Source organism: Heptranchias perlo, chromosome 32 (assembly GCF_035084215.1).
Source record: "Heptranchias perlo isolate sHepPer1 chromosome 32, sHepPer1.hap1, whole genome shotgun sequence".
In the NCBI taxonomy this organism is placed as follows: Eukaryota; Metazoa; Chordata; class Chondrichthyes; order Hexanchiformes; family Hexanchidae; genus Heptranchias; species Heptranchias perlo.
Window position 1 is genome coordinate 2,170,684 of NC_090356.1, and position 15,630 is coordinate 2,186,313.

Here is a 15,630-nt window from a genome sequence, read left to right on the forward strand (position 1 = left end):
AGCCTCACCTGTAAAGCAGGTTAACTCTCTCAGTGCTGAGGATGAGGCTGCCTCTGGCAGCTGGTTAACTTTGCAACATTTGGAATGAGACAAGAGTCTGCTGACTCAAATGTGGAAATCCTTTTCCAATTTTCTACCCTCTGACTCTCACTGGGGTTCAGGTCCCCCCCTCTCCTGAAGGTCCTGACTCTCACTGGGGTTCAGGTTCCCCTCCTCTCCTGAAGGTGCTGACTCTCACTGAGGTTCAGGTTCCCCTCCTCTCCTGAAGGTGCTGACTCTCACTGGAGTTCAGGTCCCCTCCTCTCCTGAAGGTCCCGACTCTCACTGGAGTTCAGGTCCCCTCCTCTCCTGAAGGTGCTGACTCTCACTGGGGTTCAGGTCCCCTCCTCTCCTGAAGGTGCTGACTCTCCCCGGGGTTCAGGTCCCCTCCTCTCCTGAAGGTGCTGACTCTCACTGGGGTTCAGGTCCCCTCCTCTCCTGAAGGTGCTGACTCTCACTGGGGTTCAGGTCCCCTCCTCTCCTGAAGGTGCTGACTCTCACTGGGGTTCAGGTCCCCTCCTCTCCTGAAGGTCCCGACTCTCACTGGAGTTCAGGTCCCCTCCTCTCCTGAAGGTGCTGACTCTCACTGGGGTTCAGGTCCCCTCCTCTCCTGAAGGTGCTGACTCTCCCCGGGGTTCAGGTCCCCTCCTCTCCTGAAGGTGCTGACTCTCACTGGGGTTCAGGTCCCCTCCTCTCCTGAAGGTGCTGACTCTCACTGGGGTTCAGGTCCCCTCCTCTCCCGAAGGTGCTGACTCTCCCTGGGGTTCAGGTCCCCTCCTCTCCCGAAGGTGCTGACTCTCACTGGAGTTCAGGTCCCCCCCTCTCCTGAAGGGTCGCAGGGAGTGTGTGAATATTTTCAGATGTTATTTTTAGGGGTTCTCCTATACACAGAAAGTTTGCAATGTGCTGCTGTAGCTGATTTCTGGCTGCACATTGTTCAATGTAAATTACTAATTTAATGAGAAAGTTGCTGAATTAATTGGATCACTTTAATACTGTGGGAGGGCCAACATTTTTTTTAGTTTGTAAGTAACAAACATTCCACCAGCATCCTTTTCCTAAAATAATATTTTGCAAAACAATGAAGTCTAAGAATAGAAAACAAAGCATGCATGAGTCAATTTATAGCATCTCTAGACACATTTTAAAATTCATTCTCAGGATGTGGGCGTCACTGGCAAGGTCTGCATTTATTGCCTGTCCAAGTCTGATACAATTGAGTGTCTCGCTGAGCCACTTCAGAGGGCAGTTAAGAGTCAATCATGCTGGTGTGGGGCTGGAGTCACATATCGGCCCAGACTGGGTAAGGATAGCAGAAAAGCAACAAAAACTGCTCTTTTACACCTATGTTCACCCAATTTTTAGTCACCAAGGCATGGGAAATTTCAGGGCAATGCAGGGATATGTCACAAGGCTAATTCCAATCACATTGAACTGTAATCAGATCAGTCACCATTAGAGAGTGCCAGAATTTGCAAGTGATGTCAGGGTCACTTACACATCAGTTTGAGCTGAGAATTAGCTCCAGTGACTTCCCTAGCTTATTGGTTAAATCATTCCTTACTTTGACTCATTTTAAGCAGCCAGTTGGGCACTCCCAATGTTAAAATCCCTATTGATACAGCCTTCCATGTGCACGCATTGCCTCGTCTCAGCTGCCTGTAATCTATCCTGCACCAAGTCCCACACACTGTCACCTCTGTTGCTGATCCTCCGATGTTTCCAAATTTAAAATTCCCATCCATGTTTAAATCCCTTCATGGCTGCACCCCTCCCCAACTCTTAACCTCCTCCAGCCCTCAAGGCAGCTATGCCTTTAGCCATCTGGGACTTACACTTAAACTTCCTTAGTGTACCCCTGTGCCTCCCTCCTCTCTGGTCATCCTTCCATCATCCCTCAAGCACTGTGGGCTTTTTAAAAAAAATCTAAAAAGACTATATAAATACAAGAAAGATTTTATTTTTGAAAGCCCACAGTGGTCAAAATCCTAGATGTGCTTGACAGGCCAATGACATTAGGAGACAACTGAAAACATACCAGTTTGCATGTGCACACCAACAAAGTGCACAAGGTGGAAATTGCATCTTACTGTTTACTATTTGCACTAAATGGAGACAAGTTCAATTGTGTAAACTTATTTTCCATTAATTTACTGCAGCTGTTCAGAAAGTGGAAGCCAGTACTGGCAATCAATCCCATGCAGGAGTGATAATAAATCTACATTTTATGTTAGAATAAAGTGTGGCTAAGGCGTGCAACTGCAGACTATATTAGGTGTTACACAAATTGTTTGACCTGCTTGAGATATCAAGTCACAGCTTTCTGGAACTCCCCCAATCACTACCAGTGCCAGCGCAGAGCATGTAAATAAAGCTCAATCCAATAGGTTCTGCATTCATCATTAAGACACAGTTACTTAAAAACCTAGATGGCAGAGGCTACAGTACAGGGCAGCACAAATATTAAGCAAAATGGGAGACAACCAGGTAAGTCATCATGAAGCAGGGATGAGCTAACACCAAGTTTGGGTTCAGCCTGTAGGTGGAAGGCAAGCAGTTCCACAGTTTGCAGTCCTGGAAGGAGCAGGAAATAATGCACACCACTGGTAACAATTACTACAAGATAGTAAGAAAACTCCTTTTTTCCCACCAAACAAATCATTCAGGCACATTTTTAAAAAACCCAAAGATTTATTTATAGTACTTAACCAGAATATACAAAGTAGTGGTCAAGCATGAACTAATGAGGTATACAAATTTAACCTTGTTCAATATGGAAAAAATGATACTACTTATTTAATCAAATTACTTCTTTAAACCACATACAGGGTTTTAAGCATAGGTTACAATGAGTTCAAAAAGAAATTTACAAATTGAACCTGTCAATTTTTGCTGGAAGTTTTTTGCACCACGAACAATATCAAACAGCGACAAATTGTGGAGCTTGAAGAATTTTAAATTTTTTTGTTACATTTTTGTATTTTTTGTACAGAATAGAAGACCAGGTTTATCACCCCCCTCCCCCCCAGTTAACAAGACCTATATCTTTGGCCTTCATTGCATATGAAGCTCTACCCTAAACACAATTTACAAAAAGAAAAAAGGGCAGTTATTATTTTTTCTTTTCTTGAAATAAGAACATGGTCAGTCAACTGTAAAGCATGTGCTTCTAAAATGTACAAATCCAAGTTCTAAACCCATTTCGGAACAGACCTGAAAAACATTTATTACAGCGTTCAAACCCATTACAAATGTGGTTGTACAAATACCATATAATAAATAACTTCATAAAAAACAAATATTCCCCCAGAGCAATGTCTTGGACAGGTGTTTCAAGAACCAGTTGTACAGTACAATATAAAAACCCACACTCTGCAAATGTACATACAAAAAAAGCACAATCTCTACATAGTGAACCTGACCACACCATCAAGATATAAAAATTCAAATAAGGGAATGTTTAAGCTTCTGCCTTGGGTTCTGTCAACTCTCCATTTTCTGACTTTTGCCTCTTTTTTTCAACTTCGCCCTGGAAGAGAAAAGCAACGGTGTTAGTTCTCATCGAAGGCAGAATACACAAAACAAGAGTCAGGAGCAGGGTGCTGTCAACACTGGGCGAGTTCACCACCCTCGAGCTGCAGTCGCCAGTTTTCACCGCCAGAGGGCAGTGAAAGGGAAGGCTCCCCCAGTGGCAGATAGTGGAATGGCAGCACTTGTCTCCACCGCCCCCCCTCAGTACTGTGCCTGCAGAATTCTCACCACCTTCATTTTAATTTAGCCTGCACTTTTTAAAATGCCATTAAAAAGGTATCATTTGGCCCTGATCCCATATCACACACTATTTGCCGGCCAAAATAAAAGGCCCGCTCTCCCTGTAGACAAGGCATTATCGTTAGTCTACCCCACTGTGAAGATATTTGGTTTGCCTTTTCACAGCACTGAACTAGTGCTCGTCAGGAGACGACAGTCCAACTCTCCCATGATTCAGCATGCCACTGAAGCAATGCATTTTGAAGCATGCAAGTGACTTATGCCACTTTAAAGGAAACCTGATCTGCACATACCTGCTCCTCAGCAGGACGCTTTACTGCATGTCCATCTGTATCATCTCCTTCCTCCTCAGCACCCTCTTCCTCTTCACCATCCTCCTCTTCACCTTCTCCCTCAGCTGGAAAATAAAACTGGCTATTTACCAAAATTTCAGTACAAGCCCATACACAAAGTAGAATGTGACCTTCCAATGCATCAGGATAGGATTACAAGCAGTTAGTTCATCACTATTCAAAATATTACCAGTATGTTACTTTAAGAATACTTTTCTTGGAGCCCAGATATTGATCAAAGCCTCCTTATTTAGAAACTGTTAATATTCTGAAGTCTTAATGCAGCATCAGCAGCGTCCTGAAAGTTCCTCCTAGCTACTTACCATCTTCCTCTTCCTCCTCTTCCTCATCTACTTCCTCTGCATTTTCATCTGCATGGTCAGCCCCATTCTCCTCCTCCTAGAACACAAGCAAATCTTTAGGGGAAAGCAGATAGTAAATCTGAACTTGTTCCAGGTGCATGCTGTTTGATGGATAGTAACTTCACTGGTTCTGTGCAAATTTGTCTATCCAGAGTTCAGGATCAACCATCAACACTGAGTCATGCCATTTGTGTCTCAGTGTCATTGAACACCCTCCCCCAAACCAAACCCCCTGAATTACAGTAATATTTCCATAGACATGGTTCAGCTGTCTTTAGGTTTGGCCAAGTACCTTTAGTTTATGGTTCCAGTATTCTCTAAAAATATTTACTTAAATTAGCATTGTGTTTGCATGGACTGCATCTGGATACAATCTTTGAAAGGCCTTTTATGACACCTATGCAAAAATTGTGTTAGTATACATGAGACTATGTGGTGTGTCACACTGGAGATTAATGTGGCTGGACTGATAGCAGATGGCAACTATATATTAGAGTAAAGTTGGTGAAAAGTCACAAGAACCCAAGTTAGTAAAAATGTTTACTGTATGTTTTAACTTTTCTGACACCTGGTCTGGGGGGAAATGGAGAGTTGGAGAAACGCTATCTGGCAGTCGGAGGAGGGACTGTGGTTTGGTTCATCAAGTACAATCCAACTTGTAAACAGTCACAGCATGGATGGTTAGAATACTCATGCTTCTTTCTCTAAACTGGTCCACAAATTAAAAGGAGCTTTTAAAATCCGACAATTAAGTTTTTGCCCCTCCCCGCAAAAATACTTTCAGTAACGCTATTTGAAATTCTCATGTTCTCTGTGAATGTTAATACCTACTGTTCCATTTGCTGGGGCATCTCCACTGCCGTTTTCTTTCTTCTCACTCTCCTCCACCGCCTTTTCTTTCAGGTCCTGCAATCCCAGAAGGAAAATTGGTCAGAAATGCTCGGCTACTATCATGAGCTTTCAAAGATTTCAATGAGCAACCAGCAATATAAATCTGTGAATAGACAATGTCCCCCCCCCCCACCCCAAATTACCCATTCATGGGGGGGGGGGGGGGAACAAACAATCAGAAAAAAAATTGCATCATGCATTCAGTCCATTGGCTGCCGATTACTCAAGATTGCAACTGAGCCAATAGACAGCAGCACACGTGGTAACCTGAGCTGCCATTAGCCCGACATGCCAGCTCCCCCTGCCCCTCTTGCCCCCTCTGCCCCCTTTGCCCCCCCCCCTGCCCCTTTGCCCGCTCAGCTATTTATTTATGACATGCACTCGAGCGACTGGCAAATTTAGGTCACCGCGACACGTGACACTGCGCGGTTGCTGGGGGGATTTGTCATCAGTTAATACAAGGAAGTGTAAACTGCTGCATCGCCAGCTGGGACTGGAATAGGGAGCAGGAACACGCGGTCCGCACCTCCTCCACGACGCGAGAGAGAGCGCCGAACAGATTCCAGTGAAGGGACTCAGCTCATCACTATGACGCAAAGTAGGTTTAGATTTTTTTTTTAAAAAAAAACTTTAGGACCCATTTAAAACAATGCAACGCATTGCTGCTGCAATTATTTTAATCACGGTGTTTTGCTGTGGTGGCGGGAAGTAGTAACAAAAAAATACCAAAGGTCAAGCTCCCCATTTTGTTAAACTGGTGCCTCCTGCAAGTGGGTGCAATGGAAGAGGAAGCACCATCTTCCCCCCCCCCCCGCATTCTCACACTGCACTTGCATTAAAGATCCACCCACACCCTGCAGCAATAAATGGCGGGAGGGGGTTGCACGGTTGCATGTGGCTGCACCTCGGCCGCTCCGCACCCACGCGCTCAAAACTTTTCCCTCGGGTCCCAGATGGGCGCGCGCCTGCGCACTCGGGTCTCCCTCCCCTCCTCCTCCTCCGGACGGATTAAGCCCCGCCCCCCCCTCTGCGCGCGTGAAGCCCCCCCGGGGGGGGGGGGGGGAAGGAGGAGGAGGAACGGCCGCGCGCCTCCCGCGTCCCCCCCCCCCGTGCGCGCACCTCCCGCACCCCCCCCCTGCGCGCGCCTCCCGCGCGGCCATCTCCCGCCGTTTTCTTCGACGCGGAAAAAACAATTCGACGGCTGTAAAGAGCGGGAAGCGGCCGCTCGAGTGCGCGCGCGCGGGCCCGGCACCGCCAGCGGGCTTTTTTTTTTAAATATAAAAATGAGTTTTTTTCCCCCCCTCGCTTTTTACTCCAACAGTTTTGAGAGAAAAGAACCGGCGCCAGGTGAGAGAGAGTGTTTCCCGTCACCATCCGGTAACCGGCCGCCAGTCACCCCGGGGCAACGAGCGCACACCCGGGGGGGCCAGGAGGAGAGGAGCGGACTCGACCCGACCCGACCCACCTGGGGTAAGGGAAGCCTGGGACCGGACTCTCACCGGGTCCCGGGGCTCATCGCGGATTCGGGGGCAGGGGGTCGAAGGCGAGGAGCGGACACACCGGGAACCCCCCCCCCCCCGGCCGGAGGGTGAGGAGCGGTGACACTGGGAACCCCCCCCCCCGGCCGGAGGGAGGGACGGAGGGGGCGAGGATACCGGGACGGAGCGGACACACCGGGACCCCCCGGCTGGAGGGCAAGGACATCGGGACGGAGGCGAGGAGCGGACACACCGGGACCCCCGGCCGAAGGGAGGGACGGAGCGGACACACCGGGACCCCCGGCCGAAGGGAGGGACGGAGCGGACACACCGGGACCCCCGGCCGGAGGGAGGGTGGGTGGGGGGCGAGGAGCGGACACACCGGGACCCCCGGCCGGAGGGAGGGTGGGTGGGGGGGGGGGGGAGGAGCGGACACACCGGGACCCCCGGCCGGAGGGAGGGTGGGTGGGGGGGGGGAGGAGCGGACACACCGGGACCCCCGGCCGGAGGGAGGGTGGGTGGGTGGGTGGGGGGGCGAGGAGCGGACACACCGGGACCCCCGGCCGGAGGGAGGGTGGGGGGGCGAGGAGCGGACACACCGGGACCCCCCCGGCCCCCGGGACAATGTATTCGCGGGTCGAAGCCGCTTCGGGCGGATGCCCCGCACCGAGAGATGCTGAGGAGAGTGCGAGCTGCGAGCGCGGGAGAGCCGGTGCCGCGCCGGCCGGTTCATTCAATTCCCACTGACATCGTCACAAAGTACACGAAATGCCGCCTTTATTAACCGGGAATCCCCCCCCCCCCCCGGCGGCACTCACACCCGAGGGAAGTGCCCGGTCGCGGGTCGGGATCGGGTCCGGGACCCGGGGGCAGGGACTCTCAAACTCGGCAACTTTCAACCAAAAAACAAATCCCAAATTCAACAATTAATGAAAGCCGCTAATCCCCGGCACCGGCAGCATCCGCACATCACAGGTCAGGTCGCCGGCAGACATTCCGCTCTCATTCTATAACATTATTATCTTTTTTTTTAGAAGTTTTAAACTTTTATTTATTACTTAAACCTATAGAAACCGGAGAGGGGACGGGGACTCTCCGACCCCCCCACCCCAAATATACCTTTCCGAAATTGTTAGTTTGGGTACCAGATTTATTTCGAATTTATAGATGGTATTAGTTGTGCGCACGCTTCACACAAAGAGAAATTTGAGATAACAAAGGAAACACGAGGAAGGTTAAACATCACCCAAAAAACTTAAAAGGAAAATCATTTAAAATTACAATTTAAAAAAAAAATAATTTGCTCACCTTGGGCTTGACCTCTTTGGTGGTGTCCACTACGGTATCAGCCATTGTGAGTAAGCTTTGAATGTTATAGAAATAAATTATATATGAAAAAAAATAAAAGTAAGATAGAGGCTGTTTTATCCCTTGTGGTTATTAATATTTCCCTCTGTATAATCTCCCTTTGACTCTCACACTGTGAGGAGGAATGAGGCGCCGTTCACCGCGCTCACACTCTTAATACCTCCGCTCCGGGACACCGAGCCCCGCCCTCTCCGCCTCCGATTGGTCCAACCGGTTGTCTATCACCTGCCGTGTGCCGCCTTCCCCTCGTGATGATTCGATATATGCAAATATGTTACATGATGATTGGTTCCCTGTTTATTTTTGAAGTCCCGCCTCCATCGTGCTGATTGGCTGTATGCTAATCGTTATTTTTTTTCTCTTTTACCGTTGTCCCGCCCACCGAGCTGTCAGTCATCCAGCGCAGGCGCTTTCTATTGGACCATGTGGCCATGTTGCAGGCTGTGATGGCCTTGCCCCAAGCCCGGCTCATTACTCCCCCAAAGATGCCAATCACCATCACAGGGCCCTTGCAATTGGAAAGTGTGCTTAACCCTATGTACGATTGGATTTTGATGTAGCAGCTCCGCCTCCACTTTTTAATATTGCTTGGACCTGTCGTCTGTCTTGGCAAGAGGTTCCTTCTACTGGTTCTTGATCTGTCAATTATTTCAGTTCTTCATTTTAATTGGCGACAGTGTTCCAGTCTTGCCTTTCTTTCATTCTCATTGGCAATCACTCACAATGTCCCAGTTTTCTGATTAATCTGATTGGTGCCTTTTTAAAGGTCATCTTCTCTAATCGCCACTGTCCAGAAGGCTGTTCCTACTCTTGTCCCGGAGCTTGTTGTTTTTAGTTTGATTGGCATTGGAATTTTTTCTTTCTCTATTGCCACTAATAAGATCCATTTCGCGATGTACTTACAATTATGGTAGACTGAGCCAACTGTGTTGGAAGTTTGCAAATGGATACCTAAATACTAGTGACTTGACTAACCAAAACAGTATGTAAATATTATAATCTTGCGTTTGCATTCTTAAAACGATCATTTACAATTAGCTATTGTCAAGAATACCAAAGAATTTTCAACGGGTAAATCATTCACATGAACAAAATATTTAGATTCCAAAGGGCGAGGCATACAAAATGTATGTATATAAAATACACCATGATGCCGGAAACTTAGAACCCACCTGTATAGAGACCAGGCTATCTAACAGTCACCACTAGCGGCGATTTGCAAAGATATTTACGGTCTGGTTATAACTTTTGTAGTACTTTTCTCAGATCTTAAAACTAGTTTAAAACCTAATGTAAGAAATTGTTCCTGAGTGCTTACTTGTTTCCTGCTTCGAATGAAATTCGATGTAACAGACACGGTATGTTGTTTTTTTTGCTACATTTAGTCGGGTGTAACCCTCACCTTGTTCACGTTTTCCTACGCACTCGCGTAATGTTTCCACTTGCTGCTGGAGGGGTGAATTTGTTTACTCGTGTCCGAAACTATAACACAATGTAAAAAAGTTAGAATGCAATTCTTAGCGAGTTTGGACTTGAACCACGATGCGATGGCAGTTTCAGCAGGTCCATGGCGGCATTTTCTCCTCATTTTTATTAATTTTGACGAAACACTACAGATCTAATATGTGGCTATTTGCAAGAGCAGTTGCATGTAATGGGTTTGGGCGATCCGACTATGCCGAGACACTAACATTTTACAAAACACTGGACAATTTGGTTTTAAAAAGGTCCTTCTCACAATCTGTCTTACTTTTTCATGTTTGAATTATTTCAAAACAAGTATTTACATTAAGTATATTCTCATATTTCCGGTAATGTAGGGTAGTTTTAAAATTTAGAAGCTTCATTCGGTAACTAATCAACTAACAGGAAATCCTGTTACCTGTTGTATCAACAGGTTTTACCTGGCAATGGCTGTCTGACTGATTTGGATCACTTTTTTCCCGCCTTTGGCATCCTGCCACCTATTTGCTCGTGTCGAGAAGTTCCTTTTGTTTGATTTATGAACATAGTTTCCAACAGTCTTGCAAATCGAAACTGTTGCAACACTGCCTTGGAGCAGATCGGGAGTATTGGTTGCTTGTCACCTTAGTGTTGTTTATGTGGGAAAACACACCGAGAATGCGAAAAAACGTCTCTTTATAGCAAGGTTCATGTCCAATTTGTGAAAGACGGTAAATTAACAATAACGTTGGTGGGTGAGGTTGATAGATATTTAAAAACACAATCACCGTGAAGTTTCTATTTTAGAATGCTTTTCACCTGGACTCATATCTCTTAATAATTTGATACAGTTTAACAGTCTCATGTGATTTGATTACAACCACTTTGTTAAAATCAACACTCATTCCGCTCCTTCTCTAACTCATTCTTTCCCAAGACTTCAAAATTGTGGAACTCTTCATCTCGTTCAGTCTTTTCTTTATTTCTACAATCTACTGGATTAAAAAACAAGCCTAACGTCATCAATTACTACCTCCTGATTTACGTGGTCTCCTACTCTTCTGCCTTGGTGGTGCCCTGCATTATAGTCTTGGCCCTTTCACCTCAACTTTTTGATTAAAAGGAAGTATATTTTCCAAAAGCAGATCTGAGCAAAGCCAGATATTTCAGTAGAGTAATAAGTATGAAACAAATATTGGTGCTATCCAGTTTTGTTTGATATACTTACTCTAGTGAGGGTCTCTCCAGCTGCGATAATGTAAAACCACAGAGACCGGGGATGATCCCCGTTTCAGTCCCTGGTCTGCAGCGTTAGCTGATCTCATTTGAGGCAGTAGTAGGGGAAACTTAAATTGGCCTCAGATGAACTTGTCTAGAGAGAGGAAAAAGAATGCACGTGTATGGATGTCTGGTAAGGACATGGTCGGGTTTGGTGGTGATGTTGTCTTTCCATCCACAGTCAAATAACCAGCTGATGTTCACATTTTAGATTGGCACATGAAGAATGATCACTTGGGCAACATACTGGAGGGCTGCGAGTGCCTTTTGGAAAAGAGAAAAGAAAATTCAGGGTGGGGAATTATTGTACAGAAAAATCCTATTGGATGCTGGGTAGAACAGAATACTGTACCATTTACTTTATGTTCCATCACAAAAGATGAATTATTTCCTCAAAGTATATCTCGTGCAGATCTGTTTTGATATAGTTGTTAAATAAATAGTCCCTATAACAACAGCACTGGTTAGAAAGAGTTCTTTTCCTGTTGCGAGTGTAGTACTTGACTCCAAATGTGGTAAACTCTCTCTGTTGCTTATTTGTCTTTGTCCCATTAGAACTGCCCCAGTTATCATTTGCTGTATGTTTCCAGTCTCTATCTCTCCATTTTTGAAGCAATGCTTTACTCAATCGTACTCTTTCATGGATAATGACCAATTGTGCTACATACAGACCAAGTTCAGTGTGTCTCTTTTATACATCACAACAGCAATAGTTTCACTCATTGACTTTCAGTAAAAACAGGCAAGTGGTCCTTGTGTGAAGAGTCTTGGCAATCTCAATCCAGCTCCCAGTAGGTCGTGGGCCTACAGCACAAAACTGTCCCTAACTTGGCACTAATTGGGAATCTTTCTCATAAAGGCCACAGAATGGCTGATGTGGGAAATGGAAAAATGTCACACTGGTGTCATAGAGGGTAGTCTTTTGAGTTAGGGATTAAGGCACATTGTTGGGACAGAGTAGTGGGAGTTTTACCCTGCGCCTGGCTGTGCAATACCTGACTGAAGATACGAACAAAGGGAAAGGTTGGAAATTTTTTTAGGCAGAGGATTGTTAGCATGTCGATTGCCCAACTGGAAAGAGTGGTGGAAGCAGAATCCATAATAGCTTTTAAAAGGGAAGTGGATAAATATTTGAAAAAGATAAAATTGAAAGGGTATGGGGAAGGGAATGGGGACTAGGACTAAGTAGATAACTCTTTCAAAGAGCTGGTGCAGATGCAAAGGCCTGAATGGTCTCCTCCTGTGCTGTAAGATTCTATGACCTGGCTGCCTGAAATGGGAAATGTTTCATCCCCAACACTAATATCCCTCATCTTTATGAGCATTAAAATAAAACAGGCATGTGAGCTTCCCCAATTTTCTTCAGTTAGCAAAGCCAGTGAGTCATAGACCAGAAGGTTACAGGTTTGATTATTGGTCTGATGGCTGATCTCAGCTGGGCGACAGTTGGGGCTGTAAGGCTAGCTTCAGCTCGGGAGGAGGAAAGAGATCCTTTTTCGAATGCTATCCAGTAGCCCTTGTTGAACAGTGTATATAAACATCAGGTGAGGACAGATTTGGGTTTGACTGTGATGCCCTCAGTGGTTAAATAGTCTGCCGACCAGAGGGCTGTTGACCAGTGTGGAATTGTATCTTAGTAGGAGTTAGCACCTTCAGAAGAGAAGAAGTGAAGAAATTAGTTTACATTTTTAAAAAATGAACCAACAATATCAAAATATGGATGCTTTCATTGTTAAACACCTGGAGCTGTGTGCAGCATGTGGTAAAGCGATCAGTTTGTAGGTGGAGACTGGTTGAGCCGAATGACAACACGGGGAAATCCAAATACTCACTGCAGCTTGGTGGGAGCGAATATGCAATTTAATAGGTCATTGTATTATATGGAGGCTGAGCCAAACTGGATCTAGAGAAAATGTTTATCCCGACACATACTGTACAAATGCTACGTGGCACAGTTCCATTTGCAGAATTTGTGGACTTTGGCTGATTGCAAACTAAATGGTCTCTTGAGTTACTCTTGGGGGTCACCTTCCATTTTTTCTTTTTCCCCATGCTCACTATTATTTTGCTCCTTTAAAATCTATAAAATCCTAATTGTCTCCATCAGATGATAAACAGGCAATCGTGGATATGGCACTTGTTTCCCTGTTTTGTATTACATGCTCACAGTGGTTGCAGTGCTAAGGATTGTACAAATATAGTCCAGCCAAGCTTCTCCAGAAGCCAAACCTATGAGAACATGGACACGGCACACAGAGACCAAGAACAGGAGGATTAAAAAGCAGTTCAAGTCCAGGCCACACACTTCAGTTCTGTGTTTCTTGGTTGAAGTTGTCTTTTTTCCCCGGTAGGGAGGGTGTGGAATAACTGCTTTACTGCCTTATTTTGCATCCTGACTTAATTATTACATAATTATTACGTGTATATTTATGTACACTGCCTCTATTTATTCTCAGTAACCAACTGCAGTTTAGATTCTCTAAATATGCAGGAACGTTATATCATAGTATCATAGTAGTTGCAGCACAGGAGGAGGCCATTCGGCCCATCCGGCTTTTTGACAGAGCTATCCAATTAGTCCAATTCCCTTGCTCTTTCCCCATAGCCCTGTAAATTTTTTTCCTACAAGTATTTATCCAATTCCATTTTTAAAGTTAGTATTGAATCTGCTTCTACCCCCCTTTCGGGCAGCGCATTACAGATATTTACAACTCGCTGCGTAAAAAAATGTTTGCTCATGTCGCCTCTGGGTCTTTTGCTGATCACCTTAAATCTGTGTCCTCTGGTTACTGACCCTTCTGCCACTGGAAACAGTCTTTCCTTATTTACTCTGTCACAGGCATTCATGATTTTAAACACTTTCATCAAATCTCCCCTTAACCTTCTCTGTTCTAAGGAGAACAACGCCACTTAACTGAAGTCCCTCATCCCTGGTACCATTCTAGTAAATCTCCTCTGCACGCTCTCTAAGGCCTTCACATCCTTCCTAAAGTGTGGTGCCCAGAATTGAACACAATACTCCAGCTGAGGCCTAACCAGTGTTTTATGAAAATTTAGCATAACTTTCTTGCTTTTGTACTCTGTGCCTCTATTAATAAAGCCCAGGATCCGAAATGCTTTTTGAAAAGCCTTCTCAACTTCCCACCTTCAAAGATTTGTGTACATAACACCTCCAGAGCTCTCTGTTCCTGCACCCCCTTTAAAATTGTACCATTTGGTTTATATTGTCTCTCCTCATTCTTCCTACCAAAATGCATCATTTCACACTTCTCTGTGTTAAATTTCATCTGCCATGTGTATGCCCATTTCACCAGTCTGCCTTTGTCCTCCTGAAGTTTGTTACTATCTTCCACATTGTTTACTACATTTCCAAGTTTCGTGTCATTTGCAAACTTTGAAATTATACCCTCTATACCCAAGTCGAGGTCATTAATATATATCAAAAAGAGCAGTGGTCCTAATACTGACCCCTGGGGAACACCACTGTATACTTCCCTCCAGAATGAAAATCAAATCGTTCACCATTACGCTCTGCTTTCTGTCCCTTAGCCAAATTTGTATCCATGCTGTCACTATCCCTTTAATCCCATGAGCTTTAATTTTGCTAACGAGTCTATTATATGGTACTTTATCAAATGCCTTTTGAAAGTCCATATACACATCAACTGCACTACCCTCATCAACCCTCTCCATTACTTCATCAAAGGACTCAATCAAGTTAGTCAAACATGATTTTCCTTTAACAAATATAATTTTCTCTTGCCAATATTGTTCCCTGCTCAAGACACTGGCCTCTCTCTGGTACTTCACCCAAGTGGCCATTTTTCATGTATGAGTTAAGACAGTGAATGTTGGCAAGCTGATTAACTGTGGCAATTATTACAGCTAAACTTTCCGGTGGTCGTTTGATAGCTATCAGGAATGACCAGGCCAATTGTAGCACCTCAGCTAAGATCGCTGAACAGACTGAGAATCAAACCTAGGTTCTTCTGGTCTTTATGCTCAGTTATATGCTGCCTTTACCCACTGAGCAATCAGAGGACCTCAATGTATTCTGTTTTTTAAGTATTCACTGATTACATTGCCACACATGCATTGTAAGGATCATCCAGACCACTAAGAGTATGGTACTGTTGTGGTTATGTTACTGAACTAGTAATTCAGAGACCTGGACTAATAATCCAGAGAACATGATTTCAAATCCCACCATGGCAGTTTGAGAATTTGAATTCAGTTTTTAAAAATATCTGGAAATAAAAAGCTGGTATCAATAAAAGTGACCATAGATTGTCGTCAAAACCCAACCGGTTCACTAATGTCCTTTAGTGAAGGAAACCTGCTGTCCTTAGCCAGTCTGGCCTAAATATGATTCCTGTCCCACACCAACATGGTGGTTCAAGAAGGCCCCACCACTACCTTCTCAGGTCATTAGGGATTGGCAATAAATGCTGGCCTTGCCAGTGATACCCACATCCTGAAAATATAAAAAAAGTGTCAGCTATGACATTTTGCTGCTGCCTCCCCTTATTTTCAAGGTCCTAGAATGTGTCATCATCACCCAACTCCATGCCTGCCTCTTCCACCACTCCCTATTTGAATCACTTCATAGCCCACAGCACCAAAATTGCCTTGGTCAAAGTCACCAACAACAATTAATGTGACTGCAAC

The 15,630-nt window shown here is 45.1% G+C and overlaps 2 protein-coding genes across 8 annotated transcripts in view; one reads left to right on the forward strand and one right to left on the reverse strand.

The window, feature by feature from the left end:
• Positions 1-2,710: 2,710 nt before the first annotated feature.
• On the reverse strand, positions 2,711-8,376 carry si:ch211-222l21.1 (parathymosin). Its single transcript, XM_067970188.1, has 5 exons — positions 8,182-8,376; positions 5,336-5,410; positions 4,466-4,541; positions 4,104-4,207; positions 2,711-3,568 (listed from the first exon to the last, which is right to left on the reverse strand). Exons 1-5 carry the CDS (start codon positions 8,224-8,226, stop codon positions 3,500-3,502), a joined length of 369 nt encoding a protein of 122 aa, XP_067826289.1. The 5' UTR covers positions 8,227-8,376; the 3' UTR covers positions 2,711-3,499.
• Positions 5,969-15,630, forward strand: part of zgc:154075 (uncharacterized protein LOC556929 homolog) — a 179,494-nt gene continuing 169,832 nt past the window's right edge. For 2 of the 7 annotated variants that reach the window (XM_067970184.1, XM_067970186.1), the window contains exon 1: positions 9,046-9,223. Coding sequence is in view for 2 of the 7 variants with exons in the window: in XM_067970180.1 (XP_067826281.1) it covers positions 6,679-6,865 (187 nt within the window). In the remaining 5 variants the exon portion in view is untranslated. Of the gene's footprint in view, positions 5,994-6,553; positions 6,866-9,045; positions 9,224-9,375; positions 9,600-15,630 lie in introns of those variants that run through there. The other 5 variants (XM_067970185.1, XM_067970187.1, XM_067970182.1 and 2 more) reach the window with 4 other exon arrangements.